Source organism: Cloeon dipterum, chromosome X, assembly GCF_949628265.1.
Source record: "Cloeon dipterum chromosome X, ieCloDipt1.1, whole genome shotgun sequence".
NCBI lineage: Eukaryota > Metazoa > Arthropoda > Insecta > Ephemeroptera > Baetidae > Cloeon > Cloeon dipterum.
This window is the reverse complement of record NC_088790.1, coordinates 9,855,664-9,882,288: the sequence shown is the minus strand read 5'-3', so window position 1 is coordinate 9,882,288 and position 26,625 is coordinate 9,855,664. Positions and strand designations below refer to the sequence as shown.

At 40.1% G+C, this 26,625-nt stretch overlaps 3 protein-coding genes across 5 annotated transcripts in view; 1 reads left to right on the top strand and 2 right to left on the bottom strand.

Moving 5' to 3' along the window:
• hiw (highwire) overlaps positions 1 to 8,279 on the bottom strand; it is a 52,295-nt gene extending 44,016 nt beyond the window's left edge. The window contains exons 1-22 of the mRNA XM_065493867.1: positions 8,072 to 8,279; positions 7,937 to 7,991; positions 7,600 to 7,827; positions 7,395 to 7,548; positions 7,133 to 7,332; positions 6,932 to 7,073; positions 6,483 to 6,664; positions 6,256 to 6,432; positions 5,984 to 6,205; positions 5,700 to 5,922; positions 5,002 to 5,322; positions 4,542 to 4,752; positions 4,119 to 4,489; positions 3,939 to 4,064; positions 3,328 to 3,637; positions 3,106 to 3,269; positions 2,896 to 3,049; positions 2,715 to 2,844; positions 2,104 to 2,655; positions 1,338 to 1,780; positions 660 to 1,287; positions 370 to 607 (exon numbers count right to left, since the gene is read on the bottom strand). Of these exons, the coding sequence (XP_065349939.1) occupies positions 370 to 607; positions 660 to 1,287; positions 1,338 to 1,780; positions 2,104 to 2,655; positions 2,715 to 2,844; positions 2,896 to 3,049; positions 3,106 to 3,269; positions 3,328 to 3,637; positions 3,939 to 4,064; positions 4,119 to 4,489; positions 4,542 to 4,752; positions 5,002 to 5,322; positions 5,700 to 5,922; positions 5,984 to 6,205; positions 6,256 to 6,432; positions 6,483 to 6,664; positions 6,932 to 7,073; positions 7,133 to 7,332; positions 7,395 to 7,548; positions 7,600 to 7,827; positions 7,937 to 7,991; positions 8,072 to 8,139 (5,299 nt within the window). The 5' untranslated portion in view covers positions 8,140 to 8,279. The remainder of the gene's footprint in view (positions 1 to 369; positions 608 to 659; positions 1,288 to 1,337; positions 1,781 to 2,103; positions 2,656 to 2,714; positions 2,845 to 2,895; positions 3,050 to 3,105; positions 3,270 to 3,327; positions 3,638 to 3,938; positions 4,065 to 4,118; positions 4,490 to 4,541; positions 4,753 to 5,001; positions 5,323 to 5,699; positions 5,923 to 5,983; positions 6,206 to 6,255; positions 6,433 to 6,482; positions 6,665 to 6,931; positions 7,074 to 7,132; positions 7,333 to 7,394; positions 7,549 to 7,599; positions 7,828 to 7,936; positions 7,992 to 8,071) is intronic.
• Positions 8,280 to 9,035: 756 nt separating this feature from the next.
• On the bottom strand, positions 9,036 to 19,457 carry LOC135945800 (lateral signaling target protein 2 homolog). 2 transcript variants are annotated; one of them, XM_065493681.1, is made up of 10 exons: positions 19,192 to 19,457; positions 13,189 to 13,467; positions 12,590 to 12,882; positions 12,363 to 12,534; positions 12,026 to 12,301; positions 11,450 to 11,865; positions 11,044 to 11,130; positions 10,702 to 10,991; positions 9,731 to 9,921; positions 9,036 to 9,672 (listed from the first exon to the last, which is right to left on the bottom strand). In XM_065493681.1, exons 1-10 carry the CDS (start codon positions 19,225 to 19,227, stop codon positions 9,520 to 9,522), a joined length of 2,193 nt encoding a protein of 730 aa, XP_065349753.1. In that variant the 5' UTR covers positions 19,228 to 19,457; the 3' UTR covers positions 9,036 to 9,519. The 2 variants fall into 2 exon arrangements, with proteins under 2 accessions (XP_065349753.1, XP_065349754.1); XM_065493682.1 differs by having other exon boundaries at positions 10,702 to 10,988.
• A 729-nt stretch (positions 19,458 to 20,186) lies between these two features.
• LOC135945790 (uncharacterized) lies at positions 20,187 to 25,142 on the top strand. Of its 2 annotated transcripts, none has more exons than XM_065493667.1 (3): positions 20,187 to 20,334; positions 22,341 to 22,651; positions 24,517 to 25,142. In XM_065493667.1, exons 2-3 carry the CDS (start codon positions 22,376 to 22,378, stop codon positions 24,664 to 24,666), a joined length of 426 nt encoding a protein of 141 aa, XP_065349739.1. In that variant the 5' UTR covers positions 20,187 to 20,334; positions 22,341 to 22,375; the 3' UTR covers positions 24,667 to 25,142. The 2 variants fall into 2 exon arrangements, with proteins under 2 accessions (XP_065349739.1, XP_065349738.1); XM_065493666.1 differs by having other exon boundaries at positions 20,190 to 20,334; positions 22,347 to 22,651.
• The last annotated feature ends 1,483 nt before the right edge of the window (positions 25,143 to 26,625 follow it).

Sequence of the window (26,625 nt, the reverse complement as noted above, 5' to 3'; positions counted from 1 at the left end):
ACACCCTTGAGAGTTAGGCAAGGAAAAACTTGACATTTCTTCGTTAAAGGTCATATATATTTTGGTGATTTTGAAATGTCACACACACTTTCAACAAGTGAGCGCTGTAGGATCTGTAGCACAAACTTGAGTTGAGCATTAAAAACGATTGTAAATATGTTAACAAGAAAATTCCCAATGTTAGTTCTTGTAAGAGAATAACTATTATCACAGGGGCCTGCAAATATTACGATCAGGAAGATTTTTGAGTTATCTCCGTTTAAGTGTAATTTTCATGTAAGACTGCGAATGATCCTGATTAAATTTAAAGACAATGAATTAAGAAATGACGAAGTACGTATTTGGTTAGAAAAATTAAAAATTTCTTACCAATAATAGCTACCCCAGGCCTGTCAACTGTGAAGCAAACAGCATCTGGAGATCCATTGCCGGTGTTCCACGATCTGCAGTTGTTGCACCGCATGAATCTGCACGGCGTTGTGTGCATCACCCTGCCACAAGCTCCCTCCAGTTCTTCATCTGAGCCACTTGACTGAGAAGCGAGCTCAGCAATTACTCTAGCAATGAGGTGACAGCAGTGATGAGTCAGTTCTGACGAGTACGACTCCTGCAGAAATCTAATTGAGACCCATAAACTTAAGGGGAAAAAACCCTCAAACCTTGTCCCTGTTGAGTGCTTGACTGATGGGAACAGTCACAATGTCCAGCAGCTTTTCGAGAACATCTTTGAACTGCCAGCTGTTGGTGCCAAGGCCCTCCTCCATCTGGCCTCTATAAATCATGTGCTCGACCAAAAGGGGGTAGTGGTGCGCATCTGGAGAGCCTCGGACGGCAACCCCATGCGGATTGTCTGGCGTGACTGGCTGAGAAGGCCCTGCGATTGCCTGCGTATTGTTGGCCGTGGTCGTGGAGGAAGAGCCTGTCGACACTGGCGAAGAGGTTTCGGGCGATGAGTCTGACGAGTAGCTTTGTCCTGTTGCCGTCTCTCGGGGAAGCGGCAAAGTCGTGTGCTCTAGAACGCCTAGAACTGGAAAAGTCGACCTCAGGCGCACTGCTGGATGACAGAGAGCGGCCAAGACTGCGCTCAGCAGTTTGTCAAGGTGCGAGCTACTGTCCATTTCAGCGAGTAGATGACACAGGGCCGACCAGCGAAGAGACGCGGTCGGGTAGAAAGCATGGAAACAGGCTACAAAGGCCAAGTGCGCTTCTTGTAGGATTTCGTTGACCATTTTGGTGAGGTATGGGTCATCAGGCCCTTTCTTTAGGCTCTTGCCAGATCGTTTTGACCTGAAAATGAAAGATAAATATTTGTTTGTTGTTTTAATAATAAGTTTTACCTGGGGACAGCATCAGACAGAATTTGTCGCAGCAAAGACCGAACATCTCCTACGCTTGATGCTAGCTGGCCTGACTCAGTGGGCGTTCGCTTGGGCTCATTGGGATAGATCTCATTTGTGTACATGCGGAGCAATCGAAGGCAGGCACGGCAGACAAACACTAAGTTCTCAAGTTCTGCAATATTGGCCTGCGATGCCAGCAAGCCAACCTTGAAAGTTGTCCAAGCCCATTGCAGCAGTGCAAGCAGTGCGTGGAAGCACTCTCTACTGACGGACCGCGAGAAGCTTTTGCTCAGCTGATAAACTGGCTCCAACAGGTCCAGCTTGCATGACGGCTGCTGGCTCTCGGGTACCACCACTCTGTACAGAATTTGCGGGATTTGGCCGCCGTTGACGTCAGTGCCATTGTTGGCTCTGCGAGAGGACTTAAAGCAGAAGACAACCTGCGAAGAAAATCATGCAAGTTATTACAATTGGAAAAATATACCACTTTTTAAAGGTTTTTTAAAAAAAAGACAAAGAAGATAATTCCACTGCCATTACAAATATAATATTAAGACAGATAGATAGCTTAAAGTAATTGAACATCACACAAATCAAAATTTGAAAATAAACAATTTGGCATTTTTGAGGATTGAGAACTGCTTTTCAGTCATATCTAGTTGAAAATACACAACTTTGAGACACGTCTTTTTGATGATAAATTCTAAAAAACGTAGAATAAATAAAAACGTTTAGAAAATGGGACAGAAAATTAGAAAATTACCTGATCCTCAGTGCTGACAGTTCCTTGACCACTTGAGCCACAGTCGCTTGAAGGCCCACCGATTCTTGCCCATGCGACGTACCAACGGTACTGTTGGATGGCCACAGGCTCGTCAAACAACATTGCGAATTTCTGCCTTGGCGCACACTCATAAGGCAGTTCTTCGGTTTCCGCCAGCAGTTCGCCGTCGATTTCTTGCTCGCCTCCGTCCATACCAATGTCGTACAACTTGATCTTGCCAGTGTACTCGCCTCTGCCCCCAAATAGTCCGAAGCCACCCACTAGGAGGTCAGTGTCAGACATGAAGCGGATGGCTTCAATCGAATGGCCTGAGTAGCCCCAGCCACCGCCATAGCTTTCAAATCGGTTCACAGCAGAGAAATCTTCTGAGCTGTAAACTTTTGATCGCGGTGGCGCTGCAGCAGAGGTTAGCGAGCGAACCAGGGTTGTGCATTTGCCAGGAGTGACATTGATGCATTCGCTGATGGCATGGCTGGTGAGATCCTGGGTTCCAGTCAAGGTATCAATGCAACCAAGAAGATGCAAAGCAGCCTGTAAAATTAATATGGCTTGTTAAATTCCAAATCACGTGAAATAAATTTAGCAGTCACCTGAGTTCTGGTCACAAAGCAATTTGAGATGACTGGAAGAGCTAACTCTGGAGTCAGTAGTGGAGGTAGAGGGCTAATGTTAGCTGCGATCGGATTTAAGCAGAAAAGCTCTCCAGTCTGACAGTTAAGCCTGGAAGGGGCACAATGAGTCTTCCAGATTTTACAAATAATTTCAACTTACCCCCACATCACATTGTACAGAGGATCAAGACAAATAGCGTGTTTGCTGAAGTCCATTTGTTGAGACGAGGAAAAACTTGAGCAATTTCCATCCAGTTTGTTAATGACTAGACTTTTAAATGAGCTCGAGGTGCCGCAGTCCGTAGGCAGAATGACTGTGCAACAAAAATTTATTGAAGACATTATGGATACAACTCAAAGGACACCTCACCGATGCAAGTCTTGTTTGCAACGACAGTGGAGTTAGTGAGACTGCTTGCGTTGATCAGACTTTCGTCAACCTTCACAAACGTTATGTCACCAGAGGCTCCAACCCAGGTTGCTCTGCGACCGTGTTGAGGTCCAATACGCGGAATCGGTGCAGGAACAGCATACCTTTTAAGGTACACAATTTTTAATTGTTTCTTTTTAATGAAGAATTTCTGCGGTATACCAAATTCCATCGTTGACACCATTGCTTCTGGAGGACTGGCCGTTTCTGTGGGAACTAGAACAAGCACCCTCTCCGTCTTCCAAGTCAGGCGCTGAGCGTCCAAGTTGTCCTTTCTGGAAGCTACCCACCGTGAACACTTCACCGTCCGAGGTGATAAGGACGGTGTGGTTGCTGCCCGCAGCTACTTGGGTCACGATTCCAGGCACTTGCACCAACACTGGCCCTCCTCTTGGAGCCATGTCTCCAACACCTAACTGACCACAAGCGTTGCTGCCAAACGTGTACACCTCTCCAGAGAGCAGAAGAACAACTGCAGGAAAAAGTGAAAATTAACAACTATAATTTTAATGCTGAGAAAAAATAAATAATTGGAATCAACACATTTTACTAGGAGTCTAGTTAATACAAGGTTCAATAATCCTGATCCTGGTAGATTACGTAAATTCAGTCTGAAGAAGCATCAATTTTCATAATTTACAGGAAAAAACTAGTCTTTCTCATTAATAAAAGAAAATTTGTAACTAATAAACCTATGTCTTAAACATTATTATTACTAACTTTTTAATTTTAATCAGCTGCAACTGTACTTAATTATTAATGAAACTTCTTACCTGTATGATGTAAGCCGCACGCGATCTGTACAGCAGGTGAATCTGACGGAATGATCACTCTGGCTGGAGCGAGAGAGGTGACTCTACTCGCATCCCTCTCCATATCACTTCCGACTGCTTCCTCACCTTGAACAGTCGGAATTAACAAAACTCAAACAGACAAATCAATCTCTATCTTACCAGCCATCAAAGAGGCAACCAGTCCAGCGGCCAGGGCCTGACCTTCCCCTTTGGCCTGCCGGCCTTTCGAGTTTGCAGCCGCTAGTTTGGCTGCGTTCCGTGCGGACACCTTTCTGCCTACGTAGACCTTGCCGCCTCTCTGCAATCTTTGTTTACGCTCGTCCAATCTGCGTTGCAGGTGATCCTGGAATCGGGCCGAGTGCCGGCCTGGACCGCCGAAAATTACGTCTAGCCGCACCATGCCTCCAAGGTCGCCGGCGCCGTTAGGTCCCAAAATGGCCACATCTGAGTTGTCGACGCTCTCACGCGCGCAAATTCTACAGCAACCGCAAATCGCACAACCAGAATCACCAGCACCACAGCCGCAAGCCCTGGAAATATTTATGATCATACATATTTCTTGTAAAAAATTTAAAAGCTCACTGTCCAGGATTTCTATCAGGCCGCATGCTGCTGAGGCAGCTGATGCTGTAACCGGTGCACTCTCTGCAGATGGTGCATATCATGCACTTGTCGTGGTGCCACTTGTGCCTGCCCCTGGCGCACATACCTTCAGCTTGCTCCTCGTCCCACTCTGCCTCGCCATCCTCCTCGCACTCTTCAGCAGCAGTTTCCATGGCAACTACAGCAGGAGCTAAGAAATTTAATTCACATGAAATAGAATCCCTCTTTAATTTTCTTGCAAGGACTAATAAATAAAGAATACGTTCAACGATAAAAAAAACTATTTTTTAAATTGAAGAATAAATTTTACGCGAGAAATCTAAACTAAGAAAACTGATTTATAAATAAATAGTTAATTCTACGGAATTGGCTGGACTTCAGTAGTTCCCATAAATTAATAATTTCTTCTTAATAAAAACATAAATAAAATTAGACTTACTTTCTCTGACTTGGACAGCGAATTCGCGTCCGCACTGGCCTTTGTTGTTGATGCCGAAGGTGTAAACGTGTCCTTTGCTGGTCAGTGCTACAGCGTGGGCTTTACCCAGAGCCACTTTTTGCACTTCCTGCTCCTTCAGCCCACTCACAAGGCCTGTTGAAGGGTCGCAGTGTGCTGTATCTTTGCCAAACATAAGCAGTTCGCCATCCCGATTGACGAGAGCGGTTGTTCCGTTGTTGCAAGCTGCATGAACGATAAACTGGCCCTCAACTTTTACCATCTTTTTAGGCTTCACAGGTTTAGGCTGCCTCCGCGCTTTGGCTGGAAAAAAGGGATAGTTTGGTTTTAATTATAAATAAGCTCACATTTTTTTTTTTTATTTTTCATTCCCAGTCTAGAAAAGGACCATCTCATTTTACTGCCCCTACACCTGCGTCTTTTATAAATTAAAACACTAGGCATTCGTCGCATGAAAATATTTCACGCTTACAGCAAAAGTGCAAACCAGCAAGCAGCAAGTCGGGAAGTTTAAAAATCCTCCCAAATCATGATGGATTTGTCATTGCAATGCAAGAGAACCCAATGTGGGCGCAAATAAGCCCGCATTTGACATCAAACATAGCTTTGATTCTCACAATGCGAGCCAACGACTCATTTGAATTATTTTTATTAAATGTTATCAGAGTATTATCAATTACCTTGATCTCCATCTTCACCCCTTCTTGCAGTGCCAACAAAAAACACAGATCCGTCTTCAGCGACTAGCACGGCATGCAAGCCTTCATGTCCCACAGCGAGGTGGTTCAATTTTGGAGACTTAGTAACCGGCAGTTCACTCCACTTGCTCCATTTACTTGGACTTGAAATCACACCACCACTCTGCTTAAGGCCTAAACTGCTTCCCTTGCCACTGAATAACACCTGGATTTACAATAGTTTTTATAGAAAGTTTATTTAGAAATAAATAATTAAATTTTAAAACCTTTCCGGACGTAGTTCTAGCGAGACCGAAATCTTTTCCGGCTGCAATGAAAACGGGATCTTCCTCAGTGTTGGTCTTGACCAAGACACTGGATTCGGTGTTTAATAGTCCACCATCTTCGCCTCCCACGTTTCCCCAGGCTTCCATGCATTTCCTTGCCAGCTTCAATGCTAGCATTTCCATTGGCGCGTTCCCAGTCAGGCTTCTTATGGCAAATCCATCCTGCGATTCAAATTAAATTACCAAGTTTTGGACAAGTTGAGCAATATTACGTCGTTAGAGGATGAAATTGCGAATAAAGACTCGCCGTCGGAAAACAACGCTCCTGGTCCCCACGCTGTGTAGTCAGCCAAATCCAGGGGCCTAGAAAGGACCAGGGTTTCAGAGTCAATCAGGTACAGCTTTTGCGAGCTGAGTCGCACTCCAATCGGCTTGAAGTACAACTTCCCCTGTGGATAATTATTGTGATCATGGGTAGAAACGCTAAAATGGATTATACATTGGCATGTCCGAGCCAGCCCTGTTGATAGTGCGAAAAGTCTTCTTTCTTCATGATCACAGCTCCCTTTGTGGTTCCACCGTAGCCAGATCCCAGTTTGTAGAGCGATCCATGCCGGAACAGGTACAAAAAGTAGCCATCACTAGTCAGAGAGTGGTTCCCAGTTGTGTACGCTTCATATTCTGTTATAATCAGGATCAAGTTAATAAAAGAAAAATTGGCATAGCCACTATTTAAAGCAAAATTGAACAAGAGTAAGCTACTGTTTAGAAATAAAATCGCAAGCAACGAAAAGTTAAAAGAAAAACATTCAGAAAGACGAAATTTAAAATTGATTAGAGCTTCCTCAATCTATATCAAACAAATCAAAGATAACACAATTTTATCAAAAAATATTACAACTGATATACAAGTTGCATAACTTTGTTCTTTGCAATGGCAATACTTACCACAACCCGACATTAATTTCAATTTCAATGAGTCAATAAGCATTGTCCTCGGAATGCCGTGGCTTATCCAGTCTGGTCTGGGCTGCTTCCCTAAAAGCACATTGTGGACACTTCGCTGCAGAGCTGCCAAAATCTCTGGCATCTGTGAAAATTTAATGAGGAAGATTGACTGATTTTGGCAAAAGAATTTAAAAAACTCACGTCGATGCTTTGCACAACGAGGCTCTTTGGGCTCATCAACAGAGCCGAGGTGGCCGAGAGAAGCTTTCCTGTGTCGCCTCTGGCCACAACCAGGGCCAATAGACAACTGCAGGCCACTGCAGAGAGGTGGGTGTTTTCCTCCTGGGATGCGTCTGGACCGTGAGAAGTTGCCAGATCAAGCAGGAGATCAAACAGTGGGTCTGCACAATGCAATTAAAAGGAATTTAAAGATCTCAATTTAGGCACGCACAGGACGAATTACCAACAACAGTGCTGGGTTCGTATTTGAGCCCTTCTGGATGCTGTCCCTGCAGAATGTCCAACAGAGCTCTGAGGGCTTTTGTGCACAGAGTTGGGTGCAACTGCCGACTCTCGCGCAGAAGTTCAAAGACTGTGCAGAGTCCAAATCCAACGAGCTTTTAAAAAGAGTTTCAGGTTTGGAGCTTGAGTGGAGAGGTGAAAGCTACCTTGGGCACCCTGAGAGCACTCTCTGGGTCCTTGTCTGTGAGATCATCGTCACTGTCTGCGCCTCCATCATCTCCCAGAAGATTGCTCAAAAGAATTTGGCTCGTTTGTCTGCGCCACCTTTCCAACACTGACAGCCGAACACTGGCGAAAACTGCTAAGGACGATGGGTTTCCAGGCAGTTGCACGTCCGGCGGAGCAGGCACCACGACCTCAGAGGCAACATCACCCTGACAATTGGACAAAATGTTGCTTAATGCCAATAATTTAGATTGCAAAATGACTTCTATTTTTTCTTTTAATTGAGATAAAATTAAAGATACAATTCCGCTGACATACTTTTTTACGCTTCTCCTTTGGCTTCCCCTTCGTAGTCTTTTTCCAGTCGGTTTTCCTAAAATAAATTAAAGCTTTTATCCTGGACAACAACAACATGAGCCGGTTTGACATTTCGGTGGTCACATGTCTGGCTACCTTTTGTTTTGCGCTGACTGGAAAATCTGGTGGAAAAAATGACCAAGCAACTCCGGCTCGGGCAGCATGTTGGCCAAGGTCTTCGAAGGCCACTCAGCTCCTTGCCAAAAGTCGCAATCAACGATGAATTTGAGATAACATTGATTTCTTTAGCCTTTTCTATTGCTAATCTGTTTCCATGAACGAAGGGGAAGTAGGCTGCGGAGACAGCAGGTGGTGAATTCGGAGAATTCTTAAACAGCGGGTCGATCGAGCGGTCTGCTAAGTTCTTTGTGGTTTTCTCCAACTGCTTTCAGTACTCCTCTATTGACATATGTGTTCACGACAGTAGCGCACTCTATAAAATCTCAAATTACTTGGACGTCACATTTTGCCAAATAAACCGCGAAATCTGGAGAGCTCGCGCAATGCATTAAGAGAAACGAGGAAAATGATTTGGAATTTAGAAATATTTTTAAATTGTCCACAACAATTTCAGTAACTTAAAAGTTCAAGCTACAAACTTAATTCCCTTAATTCTATAAAATCCACTGTGGCAAAGTACAGCTCTTTTATACAACCGTATTAAGTAGATTGGCAACATTATTTTCAATTAATCAGCTAATTAAATAATCATAAGTTTTTCCAACCGAGGAAATTTCATTAAACTTCTTTCAGTGTTAAAGACGGAAAATAATACTGTTTTGTTGATTTAGCTGCAGTTTCAAAAAGAGTTCGCAGAAATTCAGATTAAATAGATAAAGATAAGCAATAAAGTATCGCAAACGCTTATTAAGTGGCATGATTTTACTCTTTACAATTAGGAGTTAAATAATTTACCATTTTAGGTTCAAAATTAATTAAATGTTAACTAATTACAAAAATAAATTATTTCAATTTCTCCAGTTAATTCTGCTCATGAATTTTCAGCTTTCAGCTATGTTTTCTTAAAGGCCTGATTTGTTTAGAATAAAAACGGCATTAGTTTGCACAAACCATACCAAAAAAATTGGCTTGTATTTATAACATAATTTTAAAATGCGAATTTTATAGGAACTGTGCCCTTTTGTTTTTAACACAGTGCTCCCATTTACACATCATCAAAGTACAATCATTAAGTCACAGATTCTCAACACATTCATTAGAATAAAAATCAAAGTACCTATATTTTAGAGGCTCTTGATTGATGGAAAGCAGTTAAAAAATAAAATCTTCTCACAATACAGAGCGGAAGACAATCAATCAACATTATTCCTCACAGCTTCAGCATTGTAAAAGGTTTTTGTCCATAGATAAAATAAGAATATATAATTTTTACTTTGATAAAACTTAAGTTGATAAGAGGAACTTAGAGTGTATTTCATCTCTATTTGTGACCGTGTTACAATATATTATATATTGTTTATTTCCCAATTTAAGTCTCTGTCCAATACTGTCAAACTTTTAAATCACGTTTTAAAAATCACTAGCTAGGAGGTGGTTGCTGTTTGAATCGTTGGTAGGTCGTCCATGGTGAACGGGGTCACGCGGTACATAAAGCAGCGATTGCACACCCGCACTGGCCGCATTTGACCATACCTTGGAAGCGGGACCGAGTTCGGACTGCAGCGAGCACACACAACCTGCAAAAAAACGAAAGGATTACTTAGGAATTTGAGTATGGGCAAGGATAGAGTTAACCTTTCCACAGTGTCTGCAGTGATGTCTGCGTCGAACCACAGTGAACAACGCCTCGCAGGTCATGCAATTTGGCGCCATATGGTCTGGTACCCATGGAGGGGGAGACTCAAATGTGGTGCCGTCTTCAGGAGGGTTTGCCTCCAAACTCTGCATTGCCTCCTCAGCATTTTCAACATTGGTGCTGTCATCGTCTGCAAAATAAACAATTCAAGCAATAATTAACTTGAGAAAAATTACATTAGCAAGTTACTTCAATGTTAGTCTGAAGCTACCGAAGATTTGGAGTTAATGGTCAAGAAAACAACATTTTTAAATTGTCTCTCTAGCAAAAGCCTCAAAAACTTTACAAAAACTTGTTTCCTATTCATCACACAAACTTTTGCAATGAGGTGTTTTTACAATAGAACAAGTCAAACAAACGGTGTGCAGTTTTTGAAATTTTTACCAACAGCAATACAAATTTTAAATGTTAAATTTTCCGGGCTTTAACTTTCAATATCTTACAAAGTTTTTACGATTCCTTCCTGTTTCCTTCCCTATTTATATCTAAGAGTATCGAATTTTACATTCACTTGAAAATAATCAATATTTTGATAATATTTTACTAAAAAAACATTGCCTTTTAAATTAGGGGTACAAAGACTAGCAAAAAGTGGTTCTACATGCAAAATTATGGAAGGTAGTAAGGACCTTAATATCTCTACTTAGAGCAATAATAGAAAAAAACTAAAAATTGCTAGTTTTTAAGTGTGCATTTGTGGGTGCTGGTTTTCAACAGCGCTATATACAGTATGAGCTATCTATCTGAGTGAAACTCTCAGGGAACATGTTTGTTATGTTCTCAGTAACAGTATTAGTACCCTACATTTAAATTTACCCCTAATTATATAGTAAAACACCCATTATTTCATATTTTTTATTTGTCAATATGACGCGAAAAAGGTTTACAGGAATTACGAATTTTAACTCACCAGTAATGACCTTATCACAGTCCTCGTCTTTCTTATCTTCCTCCTCATCCACCTGCTCTGTCGCATTCATCTGGAAGACACACTTGAGAATGCTCCGCAAGTCTCCGGCAAAATTTGTCTGCAGTTGGTCAGCAACCCCAGCAACACAAACGAAGAGCCTGTGGATTAGGTCTTCGCTCGAGTTGTATTTCGCCCGAGTTTTGTTCCTGTGCGCAATCTCAGCTGCTTGCATGGCCAACGCGATTTCCTCGTCGTCCTGGCACTCAGAATTAAATTCTGAAGTTTCGCTGCTGAAAATCGCATGTTAAATAAAAAAGTTGGGAGAACATTTTGACAGCCCACCTGCAACTGGAACAGCTGCAGCTAGAACCGCAGCTTTCAGACACGTCCCGACACAGCTGATTTTTCGGAACTTCCAAAACCATTCCACTGGAAATTAGAGATTTATAAATTCGGCATATTTAAGCACAATCCTATAAAAACAATTTAAAATTTAAGAGAGCAATATTAACTCTAGCTCATCTGTTTGACAAATACCAAATTCATATTTCCATCATTTTTTAAATAGTGTTAAAATGAAGAAACTTTATTATATATGGTAAATAGGGGAAATAGTGATCAAGAGTAAGTTAATTGCAGAGAAAATAGTATCGCACGCTTTCATACAGAAAAACATAGAACAAGCCAGCAATATAATTGGTTTAAGACAAAATTAAAGTTCCCAGTGTGAAAGCAATTTGCAAATTACCTGGAATTGGTAGGAGCTGTACCGTTGCAATCGTTTTTACTTCGGTCAAACGGCAGACTTTCATTCTTTGGAGCCTTCCTACTGCCTCTCGGCGAGCCCTTTCTTTTGCTCTTCACAAGCTGCCTCTGATTCTGAATCATATTGTTCCAGTTCCCAGAGTAGTTGAACCTATCAGCAGGCGTGACAACGATTCCCTGGGGTCTGTCTGGCCAGTGCGACTCTGTGGCTGAGGTAGTGGCTACATTGGCTTCTTCGGGCGTGCGATCCAGGCTGGCAACACCGGAGTCGCTCACCTCTGATTGTGAGACTAAGTATGTGGCTAGACTGTGCTGGACCTGCTTCATTGCCTCCTTTGACACTGCTTCTTCCTCTTTGTCCTCTTCACTAGTGTTGACTACTGTTTCAGACTCGGAAACCTAAAATACAAAATTGAATCAATTTATTTAACAGAAAAATGAAATAAATTCATTCAAAAAATTTAACTTAACGTAATAGCTCAGCTCTCTTTGAAGAAATCATATAATTTTCGTAATAAATTTGTGCAGTTAAAGTTAACTTTGAGTAAAATTTGCATACCTCCTCATTCCACTCTGGTTCATCAGACTTGACAGGCTCTTCTCTTTGTGAGTAGAGCTCTGCAATAAGAAGCTTGCAGTTAGGGTGATCGTTGTAAAAGCGAGTGACATAGTCATCAAGATCAGGCACTGGGCAGGAGGATGATATGGTCTCTTGCCCTTCATTCTGAGGTTTGTAATCAGAAGGTTCCTCGATCGAGCACAGCATTTTTTCCAGCTTGAACAACTCCAGTTTGCTCAAGGTCCAAAGCAGCTCTCTAATTTTTTGAAGTAGCGTCTGGAAAAGACACACGCGCGTGAGAAACTATCAGATCACTTTTTAGGCGACTGTTCAATACCTGAAAGGGACGGAACATCTCTGAAATATCTGCAGGAGACTTGTCTAGACACAGGGGCCCGTCGGGGAAAACTAGAAGGCCGCTGACGATCGCCAGTCTTGGAATGGTGAACATCAGGGCAGGATCACAGTCATCCACTTTATCTTGACTCAGAAGTTTCATTCGCAACGCCCTGAAAATCAGGAATCAGCTCAAAGCTCACAAGCACCCAAATATTGATATCTCACCTTTGAAGGGTCTCGGAAAAAAGGACAATCACGTTTTGCTGCAGTTCGTACTCCTCCCTCGACTTGACGGGCACCATCGCACTCACGTAACACAGTTCAAACTCGGCGAACAACCTGTCAAAGATTTTCAACGCCTCGATGAGACGCTCCCCGAACTCGGGTGGAGATCTGAAGCACTGCTCTCGCAACATGTTTCGCACGTTTTCAAGAGACTTGGTGAGGGCCTTGGCCAGTGGACGCATGGCAGCGCTCTCGTGCTCCCGGTTCATGATGCTCGAGCCAGCAGCAAGGCACTGAAATAAAAGCAATCGATAATGGGGTTAAAACGATTGAAACACTTGAAACGACATTGCAACAATTTTACTTTGAACAGAGTTAAGTGCCGTTGCGGATACTTGAATATATCCTACAACGAGTAACGCACGTTTTTGAAATGCGAAACTAACTAATTTATAAAATGAAATGACTAAATTTAAGGTTAATTTTGAATCGGCATTAGTCCAAAGCAAAATATCATTATTTAACAACACCACAAGACCAGTTATGAATTAATTATTGACCGATAAAACTTTCAACATAAGGTGTAATAATTAACACACCTCTGCGCCGAACCACAGTTGGCCAGCCAAGTTTTCCTGCATGACGTCATCTGGGAACTTGACTCGAAAGTCTCTGTTGGCCCTTTCGTCTGGAATAAGCTGCTCCATGATGCGGTTGCAGATGTTGAGCACTTTGTCCTGGCATTGGCGTAGGTGCGTGACCAGCAGGGTGCACCGCTCAGGGTCCTTGCGGCCGTCGAAGCTGTCCAGCTCGGCGGCCACCAGGTTCAAGGCATCGTCGGCGTAGAAGAACTGGGCCAGCAAGGAAGTGTCGTCCTTCTGCAACCAGAGCCAAAATGTAAAAATTAGAACGTCCTTAGCAACCTTCACAGTATGGAGAACGAGAGACTGCTTTGCTTTTCTAATGTGCACGCGCGCGAATCAAGGTCAAAAAATATTAAATAAGTCGGTGAATCTCTCCGCGGTCGCGTGTGTTTTGTTCGATGCGACCTGAAAGTGAGATCGCAATTGCAGATTGACCACCGAATAATGAAAAAATCCACCAGGGAGAAAGCTGGGTGCACAAGGAAGAATAAAATCGCAATTAAATTGAACGGCCGAGTGAGATTCTCCCGCAAAACGGACAATGCTAGGTTCCCGTAACATCTTTCCTCGTTGGAGGCGGCGTAGGTGTCATGATGCGGCAGGGAATGCAGCTCACATATTTTATTAGCCCCCGGCGCTCATGGCTGTCAGCATTTGACCCAATATGTAATGCATGCTAATGGCCGCGTCACTCTCCGTTCCAATATATTCCGCGCGTCAATGCAACAACCAACACGCGCCTGTCAAAATCAGCTCGCCCACAAATCCAATCGCCGGTGTATCCGAGAACAGCGGGCTGGACCGCGAAAAACTTCGTTCCCTGCCATCGTTCTATAAGGCTCAAAATAAAAATGGACCTTAATTTCGTAAATTGATTCCCTGATGTCTCTCAAAATAGACTCAGCAACAACGTAGAGGTTGCTCTTGTTACCTGTTTATACTATTTCCAGATTTTATGTTTAAAGGAATTGTTACAGAGAAATTTTCTTTTACTTTAAAGAAAAAGGGGCACTATATTAATTATTGTTTCGTGTAAGAGTGCGTAATTTCTGATTTATTTGTGAATTTTTCAAATTGATTTTTGATTATATTCTAAATTTGACCACTACTACTTAATTTTATATTCCACCTATTAAATGTAATGAATATTGACCTCAGCAGTGCAATTATGATAAAGAAAAAAATTCGGAAAAAACATATTTTTCCTAATCTGCATTACTAACAACTTTTTGCCTTTTTTGCAATTTTGCGCATTGCTCCGAAACACAAGAATTTATATAGCAGATCATAAATATTTCATGCTGAATGAAAAAATATTATTTTTAAAAAAGCAATTCTAATGTGCGACTGTTATCACACAAAAAAGAAGAAAAATTGATATGAATTTTCATACTTTCTCTCTGCTTTGGCGCAAAAACTTGACCTTGTCTGGGGGTCAATTTCAGAAAAGCGTGGGAAAATGCAGGAAGACCCAAAATAGGTGGGGTTTTTCAACGTTTTTTTCCGCAAAATAACAGTGTTTCATTTTTGCGCATTGCAAAATTGGCAATTTCTGAAAATAAGCAAAGTTGAAGACAAATATGTTTTGATTCAGTCTTTTATCTTTTCTCATCAATAATTTATTAAATATTTTATAGGAAAATGAATTAAATTAATACAATTGCAGATAAATTTATTGGTTAGAATCCGACCTATACTATAAAACTACACTGAAGACTAATATTCAACCATGGCTTGTGGGCTCATTAAATTATGCTCCTATTTCATTTCAAGATTTATTTTACCGACAGAACAAACTCTCTAGAAATCCAAATCAAACACCGCTGGGCTAACCTCGACGGGAGGAAAATGAAAACCATGTACCATATAATATGGCAAAGAGCTGGAATGTGGAAAAATATTAAATTTGATGCAAAAGCTATGTTGCTGAAAATTTTGTTCATTTTTTAAACAATAACATTATCAAACCAATCGCTGTAACCAACAACGAACATTGTACGTAATTCACTGTCATTCACTCTCACTTCACCTCATATGAAATGAGTTTAGAGCTGCAACAACCGTGGAGGAATAAACCGATATAGGCCACAACAAATTTACAGCAAACACTATGGTTCAATCAGCAGCAGTTTCTTTTTCATGATCAGACAGCAACCATAAAATTTCAGACCGAGAGTGCAGAATGCATAACATTATGAAATTATAACACAGAAACGACGAGTCATCCGCGCCTTGAATTAGGCAACCACACTCCAGCTTTGAGTCACGCGACGATAAAAGGGCCGAAATAACACACGCAAGTCATCAGGCGTACCGTACAAAATAACAGCAGCCTTATCTGTCCATTATTGATAGCGTTGTTAAAAGTGCGATAATCGCGCGAGCAGAGCAAAAAGAAAAGAAAGGCTCTCGCGTTTGACGCTTTTGCCGCGCGCGCACGCTGAATCTTCATTTTTCGGCTCGGTGGTCACGGCGCGCAATTATGCTGTTGGAAAGTGGAACGAAACCAGAGTGCTTGCTGGCTTTCGAGTGTATGCTACTTTTGTTCTCACTTTCGGCCATATTCCAGCCAGCAACTCTTGCTGCGTACTAATCACGCTAATTTGACAAGCAAACACTTTTCTCCGCACGCTACTGCCTGGTGATTTATGCTGCGTGGCTTGACGGAATTTTAAAACGCCGAAGAAATTCCCGAATTCAGCCAACCAAATTTAGCTGGGATGCTATAATCTCTTTAATGAGAGATGCCAATGAAGGCATAAGCATACGAGGTTGTCAAAATTTGTCAGTAAAAATTATATGCAGCTTCCTCGGTGTGTAGTGACGAGTGAGCTGTTTATTTTTCCATATTTCTTCAGCTCATGAATTATTGACAGCGGGAATTTCTTAGCCCATGAATTAGGGCTGCAACTTGTAGGACATTTCTGTATATATATGGAAAAATAAACAGCTTAATTTAATTCCTACTGATAGAAAATCTCTTAGTTTACATTTTCTTTATCTTGACTATCAAAAGCGGAAGTACATAATTTGATAAAAATTTCGTGTTAACTTCAGTTATTCAAAATTCGACTCTGGTGATGCAGAAACTGCTTCATTAAATTCAATTTTAGAAAAAAGGAGAAGTCCAGATTCAAAATAACCTCTAATAGAAAAGTTGTAAAAAAGAGAGTAAAAAATATCTTTATCACCAAACAATAACATTCTTTGTAACAAATCAATAGCGGAAACGTACTAATTGCAACGAGGAAATAAACAGCGACGCGCGGGCAACGCAATTACTGCCGTTTCTAGCGATGCGAAGGCTACTGCGTGTGAATTCGCGAGTCAACTTTTGATTTCTCGTCCGTCGCGCGAGGCCGTTTGCAGCAATGTGTGTTTATATTTATCAGGGCAAACAATTGACTATCTCGTTCGGCAGGGCAGGTATCATCAACACGTGTATAGTTCGACACTTCTTGAGATTATCACGGGACTGGCAACGCGACAGTCGATCTTCTTGTTTTTCTTAATGCCAGCTCAAGCTCACGAGGACGACTTCTGTGCGCACTATTCAGAGGAAATCCACAAAAGCCGCAGGAGCGTAAAACAAGGTGGTGTTAATCTCAGTGACGCAAGTTTGTCATCGTTCAACCAGAAGAGCATTGGTCGGTTTAACCGAGATAAAATCAAAATTAAATTCTGAGTTTAATTAATTTAATTTTGAAGATTCTTATACTGTCAAGCTTTTTCATCACTGGTTTCCCCGTTATAATGACTCACATGATGCATAATTACAATAACAGAAAGATATAATTATTTGCAACTAACAGTTTTCCTTTTAATTTAATCCAATTTATTGTTAAAATGCAAAACTCGAATTCTTCTTTCAACGTTATGTCTTGAGTCGAAAATTTTCTCGGAAATAAAAATTGATGTTTAAAAGCGTCAGCTTTCTATGGTGATAATGCTCTGACGTGTTCATTCCAGAACAATTAGCAAATGAATAGAGGATGCTTTTGTGCTTTGCTTTGACGTCAACAGTGAACACAAACGACCTGTCCGGCGTGAACCAGAGCAACAACTGGTTGCATACACCCAAAGAAAAAATAATTATTCGACGTTGGCCTAACTGCACAGTTATTTGACCCTTCCAACGACAGAAGGACTCAAGGAAACTTTTTGGAATCTAATAATACGGCTTTTGTCATAAGTCTGAACGAATGTAGTCGTAATAAGAGTGGTTCGAGATAAATGAGCTATTTAAAAATTATCGGAAAATTACGTTGCATCAAAACAATTTGGCCATTTAAAATATTGATATTTTAAAGATGAAATGATGCACAAAGGTAGACATTACAAGATATACATTATTTCTTTCGTTGTACATCTAAATTGGTGAATAGTTAAAAAAATCAAAACTAAGAAAACAATGAAATCAAAGAAATATGACAGACGGCTCCTGGTTGGCTGGCGGCTGCAGCATCACCATATACAGACTAATTATTTAGGAATGTATTAAATGATGAGAAATTCTTACAATTACTACTCCTTCAGACGAACAAGGAATGGGTGATTTAAAAATTGAAATAAAGGTTAAAGAAAATAAAATATTGCGCATGTCATAATGATTGTGATTGTTCGCCGTTGCAAATATAAAATCAGTTTTTAAATTATAATGATGAGAAACTTAGCCGTAAAACCGCGGAGAGTGAAAAACAAGTACCGTTATTAATGAGGTCACTGGAAAAAAGCGAAAATAATGTCATTGAAAGAAAAAACTAAAAAAATCAACGCCCGTGATAAACGGTAAAAAATTTGAGCCTTGTCGAATGCCTGCGCACCAAGAGATTGAGGCGCAGTATAGAGAAAGAGAGAAGAGGAAAGCAGCAATTAAACGCGGACGTCCTGCGCCAAAGGTGAGGCAATGAAAAAGACTTTGCTCGGCGAGAGAGTCGAGGCTTGACGACTCTCTTCGCGTATTCTCTTTCTCTTCGTCACAAAATATTGATCATGTAGGTCGCTGAAAAGTGATCCTAACTCCTTCGCTGATAATTAAGCGAGCCCTACTCTCGCTTCGAGCAATTTATGTCAAATGTAATAAAATTACTTATTTCTCGAAGAGGGAAGGACATCTTGGTTATCGTTTAACATTTGCAATGTCAACGATTAATATTTTATATTGACCTTGACAATTCTGTTCATTTGTTTATTTATAAAACAAGTAAATCGTGAAAAGAATAATATTGACACCCTCTTCTTGTGTGATAGAGGGATTTTATTGATAAATGAATGACGGGAGTGTTTTGATTTTGGAGCACGAGAGAATGGAAAAAATTCTAACACACATTAAATTTCAAAAGCTGCGCAGCAATACTAAAAACTCAAAATAAGTAAAACGATGAATACATAATAGAATTAATTGGTCGCGTTACAATTTTGCAGTAGCCTTGCAGAGAACAGAGAACAACACCTAATATTTCCCAATCAAAAACGATATGTATAACCCAAACCCATGTTAGGTGGTTATTATCAAATAGGCCTCGTTTCGATTATTTTTGGCAAATAAATACATAAAGCAGTTTGATCCTATTGCTGCAATTGGCCCTATCAGCGATAAGAGACTCTTTATTATCAAATTCGCAGTTGTAGCGGTTGCTATCTGACCTGACGGCAGAGGCGGCACAGCATTTAAAGGGAAAAATAAGCTGGAAATCGAATCAAGTACAGCTGCTGCTATTCATTGTCCAATAAATCATGCGGACTACAAGGTGAAAAGCCCACAATGTCGCGTGCTGCAATCGATGAGTCCGTTTAAGGTCACCGTGTTTACCTTGCAGCCCAGGCCGGAAAAGAGGTCACGCGAGTGTCGGGCCGAACGCGAGCCTCAGTCGGCTCTTACGGCCGCTGACTGAGGAGCAAGGCATAGGGACTCTCGGGAAAGCGTGACGCTGGAAAGAACTGGTTGCGAAAACTTGCCTTGGGTTTGTAAAACCACTTCCTCAGGGACTCCATATGTGGCCCGTTTTTTATGGCATCCCCTGCGCTTCGGCGGGCGAATTCGGCTCGTCAGGCTGGCCGAACACACACTGTCGGCATGGTCGGCCCTCGGGCGGTCGGCGAACAAGTTTAACGTCGAGCACACACAACCGACTTGGCTTCGAATTTAGTGTGACAGCAGTGAAAACGACTCGGTCGAGACCTCCTTCTCCATCTCGTCCGTGTTTACTTTCTGAAATCAACGACGAGCCTCGGGAATCTGCCGCGTAGCGCTGCGGTCGTCATCGAGCAGATGAGAAGAGAGTTGCGAGATGGCGCGAAACTGCGCCACCACTACTACTACTTGTTGGTTTTCGAAAGTTTTATCGAACGATTCTAGATTTTTCATGGTTAAAAAGAGGGGAAATTGAGTAAGTCAAAAGAATTGTGTAATTAATCTTCTTTTGCTACCTGTCAAATTATGTGAATACTGGGACTTAATGCATAATGAACTTGTCCAGTTTAAAAGCAAAAAATCTCTTCGGACGCTATACCCTGTAAAGGAGACCTCATTGTCAGTAGCGTTGACCACTCAATAAAATAGCACGGTTTAGGTAATTTTCTTTGATCTTTCTTTTTTTAGAGATTTGAAATCGATCCACACAACTCAGACTTAGCTCTTTTTTAACTGCTCAAAATTACTGTTTTCGTCGCGCCTACGTTGGGCCACAGAAATTGTCGAAATTATAGAGACAAAAATTTGATAAAGCAGAAACTCGCAGACAGTATTCATAACGTCTAGTGACGTTATATGCTATACATTTGATGCTAATTTTCTCTGACGACAGACTAATTAGTCGGATTATTTCTTTTGGCTGGTCAAAATTAGAAGGGGCGCGCTCACGGTCCATACTCGCCCTTACAAATTAATTAAACAGCAAAGTTGCTTGCTTGTTCCAACCACGCAGCCCCCTATTATATCTGTTCAGCATGCATGGAAATGTGGAATCTGCGCACAATACTTTGCGTTCTGTCTCCTGTATAAAAAGAGAGATGCGTGAATGATCTGCCCTTAATCCAAGAAGAAGTCGACTGCGGACAGCAGCCCCTGGGCTTCAAACGTCATCCTTATCAGCTTTCACGGTTTGTCATGGGTTTGTTGTGTGTCTATTCGAGTTAAAACCATTTAATTAAAATGGATTGATCCAGTGTGTAATAGTCGAATGAGGACCAAGAATATAACAATTTAATCTTAGATTTTGCCAAATTCCTCGAATAATAACACTTAATTGGTGATGTATTTCGCTTTATTTCGATTTCTCTTGTGATTTAAATAACGGTGTGCGAATTTAAGTAATTATCGTTCTGGTGAAATCCATTATATGCGGTTTTCAGTAAGAACACAGTGCTTGTTGCTTTATTAGCATGCAAACTATATTGTGGATGTTTCTTGCAATGACTACCTGGGGTAATTTTAGAACTTTCCAAATTTCTAGAGGAAATTTAAGAAAAAGGCAAAAAATATTTTCAGAATTTTACTTGTCCTGATTGATTTAAAAAGACTGCTTTTTTCAAAATTTAATTAGGTCTTACTCAAACTCCTATACTATGATTTAAATTGACTGACAAAATTAAAACCAATAATACTCTTTTTAAAGTACTATTCTGTCTTTTAATATCATACGGCTGATAAACTAACGACATACAAATTTTTCCTATACTTTTGCTGTTGGAATTTGGAATGGATTTGACAAGTTAAGTTGACTTAATTAAGTATTTTTTTTGCTTTGATTTTTTTTAGTATAATAATGGCTACCATAAAAGGTGTGGCAAACTTTTCTATTTAAAAATTGGCTATAGGCTTGTATCGTCTGCTTTCTTCTAAATTTTGTGTATTTTTTTAGAACTACGTGAAATATTGATCTTTTTTTGCTTTTTATCCTTGTCCGAGGACCGGGAAGGGTGCGCACTGCACTAGCACGAATGCTGAAACCCGGGTCCCAATAACACCGCGAACGGATAGCATTGGCGCACCAGGCCGCACTGGGACCCAGCCCACTGAAGGGGCACTTGCCACTTTTTTGAAACGCTAGACATTCGTCCCGTGAAGTCAAATCACGCATGCTGGAAAGGTGCAAACCAGCAAGTAACGAGTTTGCCTAGAGTTATGCAACCGGTATCCAGGCGGTCACCTACTGACTTGCACACATAGTTGCTTAACTTCGGTGATCTAACGAGAACCGGTGTGTCCAACATGGTACACCCTATATAGATCTTTGTTGACATCAATTTTTCTAGCGTAATATATTCATTTTGACAGCCTTTAATAATTTAAATGAGTTTATGTTTCAAGTAAAATAAAAGACACTGAAAATGTTATTAATTGAAAATAAATTAAAAGTCTTATTATTTCATCATTGTAAAATGAATTTTCAGGATAGTTCAGGCAAATGACATTCTACTCTTCATAACAATTTGCAGACTGTAATAATGCAAGACAATATTAATACTTTGTCTGTGTGTCTTCAAGTTTCCCAAGAAAAGCTTACATCGCATCTGTACATATTCGATTACGGAGAAAGTCGTCAAAAACTGCATGCTCAGCTAGAAAATTGCAATAACACTCCCTGAACTCCCGAGTGTGCGGTAATGGCTCATCACCTCTCGGCAATTTCTTCATAATCCGCAATTTTGCTGAGGATCAGCACACACATATATATTAAATTTCTGGAGTGCATGTCGGCAAGGGGCTTTGAAAGGAAAGTAATTTCGACTCAGAATCACATTAAACAGTCTCATATTGTCCCCGACCTGTTTGTCCTCAGAGCGTATTCAAGAAAGGTTCTGTTCCTGTCCTGTTCCTGTTAGAAAATTGGAGTTTCTTGTTCTGTCCAGTTACTTCAGCTTTAAACTGTTTTTCCTGTTTTTGTTTTTTTTTTAAATTCAAAAACCCAAAAATTAGTCCTATCAATTTCTAAATATTTTTACTATAGGGTTAATAATTTTAAAATAAAATTTGTTAATGAAATTGTCATCGAGGACAATTTTAGGCTACGCATTTAAGCAAAAGGAAGAAAGTATCTAAAGTCATCATTAAACAATATTAAAATTAAAATTTAATGCTGTCTTCAAATTGTCCTTTTTTATAGTTGCAGACGATCTCATCTCCACTTACCTGCTCAGGATGGGCTCAGCAAAGATAGTTTGCATCACGCTGGCCTGCTGCCTGGCCGTCGTAGCCGCCCAGACCTTCCAGTACAGCAAGGGGTGGACTAACGGCCGCAAAAGGGCCGCCCTGACCTTAGGGATGCAGCAGCAGAGGAGGGCGGCTGAACTGGCCTTGGAAAAGGCGCTCGTCGTTCTCGGGGAGGCTGGATTGATGCTGGTGCCAGCCTCGTGCGTCGGCGATGTCCACAGACCGCGATTCAAACTGGTCCAGAGAAAATCCCTTCAGTTCCAGGTATATTAAAGTCTGATTATAAAGGGTGACGCCAGTTTTTCGGTTGAGAATTGAAGTTATGGTGCGAAATTTGTTCATGAGCAGTTCTAAGCAGAGTTTGCAAAAATCGGCATTTTTAAAAAAAAACACTGCATCGCGAAAAACTGTTTTTTGCGGGTTTTATCTTAATTTTGGCACATTTTTCCGAAAAACGTGCATCTTATTGAGGGTCAAAAGCGTTCAAATTGAATGATAAAAAAGGGATTTTTACTAAATTAATATAAAAACCACTGGCTTCACCAAAAGACCGGAAACTTTAACACTCATCGTAATTTTCCCTAATTTTCTGACTTTTTTTATGCGAAATGTGACCTTTTCGGGGTTTATTTCGGGAAAATGCGGAAAATCCCAAAACTGGTGTTTTTTCCAACTGTTATTTAGTGCAAAAAAACAGTGTTGCATTTTTGCGAATTGAAAAATTTGCAAACCCTGGTTCTAAGTATGTATTTTTACTATTACCAAAAAAAATCACTGGGGTTCACGCATTTTTCGGAAGTTTTGCGCCAGAGAAGACAGTATGTATATGAATTCTATTGAGTATTGTTCAAGAAATCTATCATTTACACAAACCAGTTCAATTAAAATTATATTTTTGAATTTTAGCAAACCCTGATTGTTATAGGCTACATTTCCCCATACATAAATCTTGTTAACTACAATATTTTTCTGAATCCGGAGGCAAAGTGCAATTTCATCCTTTCACAAATTGCGAGCAGCACTCTGTGGCAATGTAGGCAACTCGCGCACTTTGTTTGCTCTACCGGTTGCCAACTCAAATAAATGGCAGTCGAGCGTTTCAATTTTTTCACTATCATTTCTTCAGCGGAATAGAGGGAAGTTTTTCCTTGCTTTTAATACCAACCAATCTGTTTTTAGAATGCTCTCTTACTTAGCAGTTGGATATCGAGATTACAAAAAATAACAACCTATGATCCAGACTATCCCGTGCCGGTCGGTGCAGTGCCCGCCCGACACGAATACATCGAACAATCTGAAATTATCTTTACATAATTTGATTGCAACTGAACATAACAGCTGCTTTGGCATGACCAGCGCTAGCATAAAAGTTATGCAATTATATTATATCCGAACACTTAAAAATCGGGAAAATAATCAGATATAGAAAGTTTCTTATCTTTATAAAAAGAGGGTAAAAGTGTTTCTGGACGTGCACTTTTAGGAGTCTCTTTCTGTGCGTGCTATTCTTATGTTTTATTTCCGAAGATAAATTTTCTGATTAGTGTTTATGCTGTAAAACTTAGGAATTTATTCTTTTTGTTGCAAAACTAATAAAACTTATCGTGCTTACATTGCTGAGCTTTGTCTCATTGAGGTTTTATGACAATTCCGTCTAATTAAAAAAAAAAATATCTTTACTTGTAGCTTTCAATTAGTTGACATTCAAGCAGTGAGTGAAAACTTCTAAAAGGGCCACTGAAAAATGTATTAATATTTATCAATTTTATGTTTGATAACGTATGTATTTACAGGAGGCACAAATATTTCTGGGCATTCTCACAAAGCTTTGATTTTCAACTGCCTTTTAATATTTTTTTTTTAGTTCGTGGCCTCAGAACTCATTAAAAATAACAGTTGTCTGCGCTATATATTCATTCTGAAAACGGATATAATTAGTCAAATATACATAATTTAGGGTAGGCGGGATTTAGTTCCCAAAGTGAAATTCAAAGGGAAATTAAATTTTGAAGTCTTACCTGACTTGCAATTAGCGCAAATAATCAGCGACAAGCGTACCACCAAACGAGGCGCTTTTAAAACCGTCCGTGGTAATCAGCTCAAAAATAAAGCGCTTATATATTTTCCAGCCGTTGGCGGATGGAGACGACTCGAGGGTGGCGGAGTCGCTTACCGCCCCACTTCCCTCGGAGCAGCAGAGAGACACCTCGGCAGACGCGGTGGCCGGCGGCTCCGAAAGGGCTCTGGGACGCAGCGACGGAAACACCTTCTCCTTTTAGCAGCACCGCACACGAATCCACTGAATCCGCAAACGAATCCACTGAACCCGCACACGAATCCACTGGACCCGCATACTCATTACCACTACTTATAGTTTGCAGCCTGTAATCACTACTTGGATTAGTTGGTTAATATATTCTGTGTTGACAAGCAATACCCAAGAGAATAATTACAGAGCCATGATCTCGTCACCGTTTGTTTTTGGTTGGTTTTGTACACGTCTGTCTAGACTTTTGTGAGAGACACCGCGACACATGACATGTGTATAATTTGCTCTTAAAATTAGCAGGAGCTCCAGGCTTCTGTTGTGGCTGGGATTTTAATTGCAAATTAACAAGAGTCGCCGGTTTCTCCCTTTGAATTGAACTTCACAGAAAAGTATCCGATCTCATATTATTAATTATAACTTGATTTCAAACAACGCCCTCCAATAAAGGATCTCAATTGAACTAAACGGTTGTTTTTCTAAAATCGAGTTTCAAAATGAATTTTATTTTCAATTCTACACATACCATATATCAATAATAATATTATAATTAATCTAGTAGTATCTGTGATCATAAAGCAGATTATAATTTTAAAGTTTATAGAATAAATATTTTGTGGTTAAGTCCTTTTTTAACGAGACTCCGCTTGAAAGTAATTACCCTTTTCGCGTTTTAATTTAGTACACATGACGAGCCAAAATCATCAAAATATCTCAAAACTTTTTTAATAAGCTAAAAAAAGTTTGATTCACATACTTCTTTTCGTTTTTAATGCCTTCAAAATATTTTTTTTATATAATACCAAGTAAAGAAAAGTTGTTTTAAAGAAGTGTTTTTATTCCCTATAACATTATTATAGCTAGCAATAGCTTGCCTCTAGCTGCAATAATGTAATCCAATATAGCTTTTTGTTATACGTATGCGTGTTCTGGGAACGTGAGGAACGTAGTTAGTTCATATTTCGAAAGGTTGTGCTGCTGGCAGACTCACAATTCTCCTCAGCTCTCGTTCAAAGAGCCACCAACAGATCGCGCAGCTCATAATGAAATCGAGGAATATTTCCGATATATGAAATAAAATATACATATATGCATTCCATGGAATCTATATATTTAAGAAAAACATTTTATGGATAAAAAAATAAATTTCGACATTGGCTTGTATGATCTGCACTGATCTTATCAAGGATAAGGGCTATCAGAGAAATTGTTTAGAAAAAAATTGAATGAAACGTTTCTGCATGCGTTGTTCATCTTGGCCCTGCAAGCCCCAGTAGAATATCTCACCTTCAAAACTATATATATTCACACCTTCAGTATGCAGAGAACTAGAGGGCGTAGAATGCGTCACACAGTTCTAATTATTACTGAACTCAAATAAAATGCGTACAGTCGGACGCTTTTCAACGCCTAGTGATACAGGGTACTCTCTAATATACTCTCTAATACAGCTAATATTAATATGAATTAGGCAATGAAGGTAAAATATACTGTATAACATAAGAATATATATTAAAGCAAAATATAATTCGCATATTTTTACCAAATAATTTTGTATTTTTCTTTTTCACAAACATTTTAAATAATTGCAACTATCGCTTTTTACTTCTATTAATTGCAGCTGTCACATTAAAAAAATCTGTTAGGGATTACTGAGATTCGCTAAAAATTAAAAAAATCAATATTAATTCGGAACAAATTTTTAATTTGAATTGTAGCAAATTAGCAGTTGAGTATGTTCCTATTTAATAATTACACTATCATTAGTTTAACAAATCACCAAAATACCGGTGAAATTACTTTTGAGTTAAATTACATCGTATAAGGTGGCACTAATGCACAAGTATTAAGCGTATTATGGAACGATATGTAATTTTCTGAAACACGAAAAACATTTAATAGGGCGAATCGATGTATTAAAAAGCGATTCTGGGAAAAAATTCTGACTGCTTGTCACGCTATTCACTGCAAT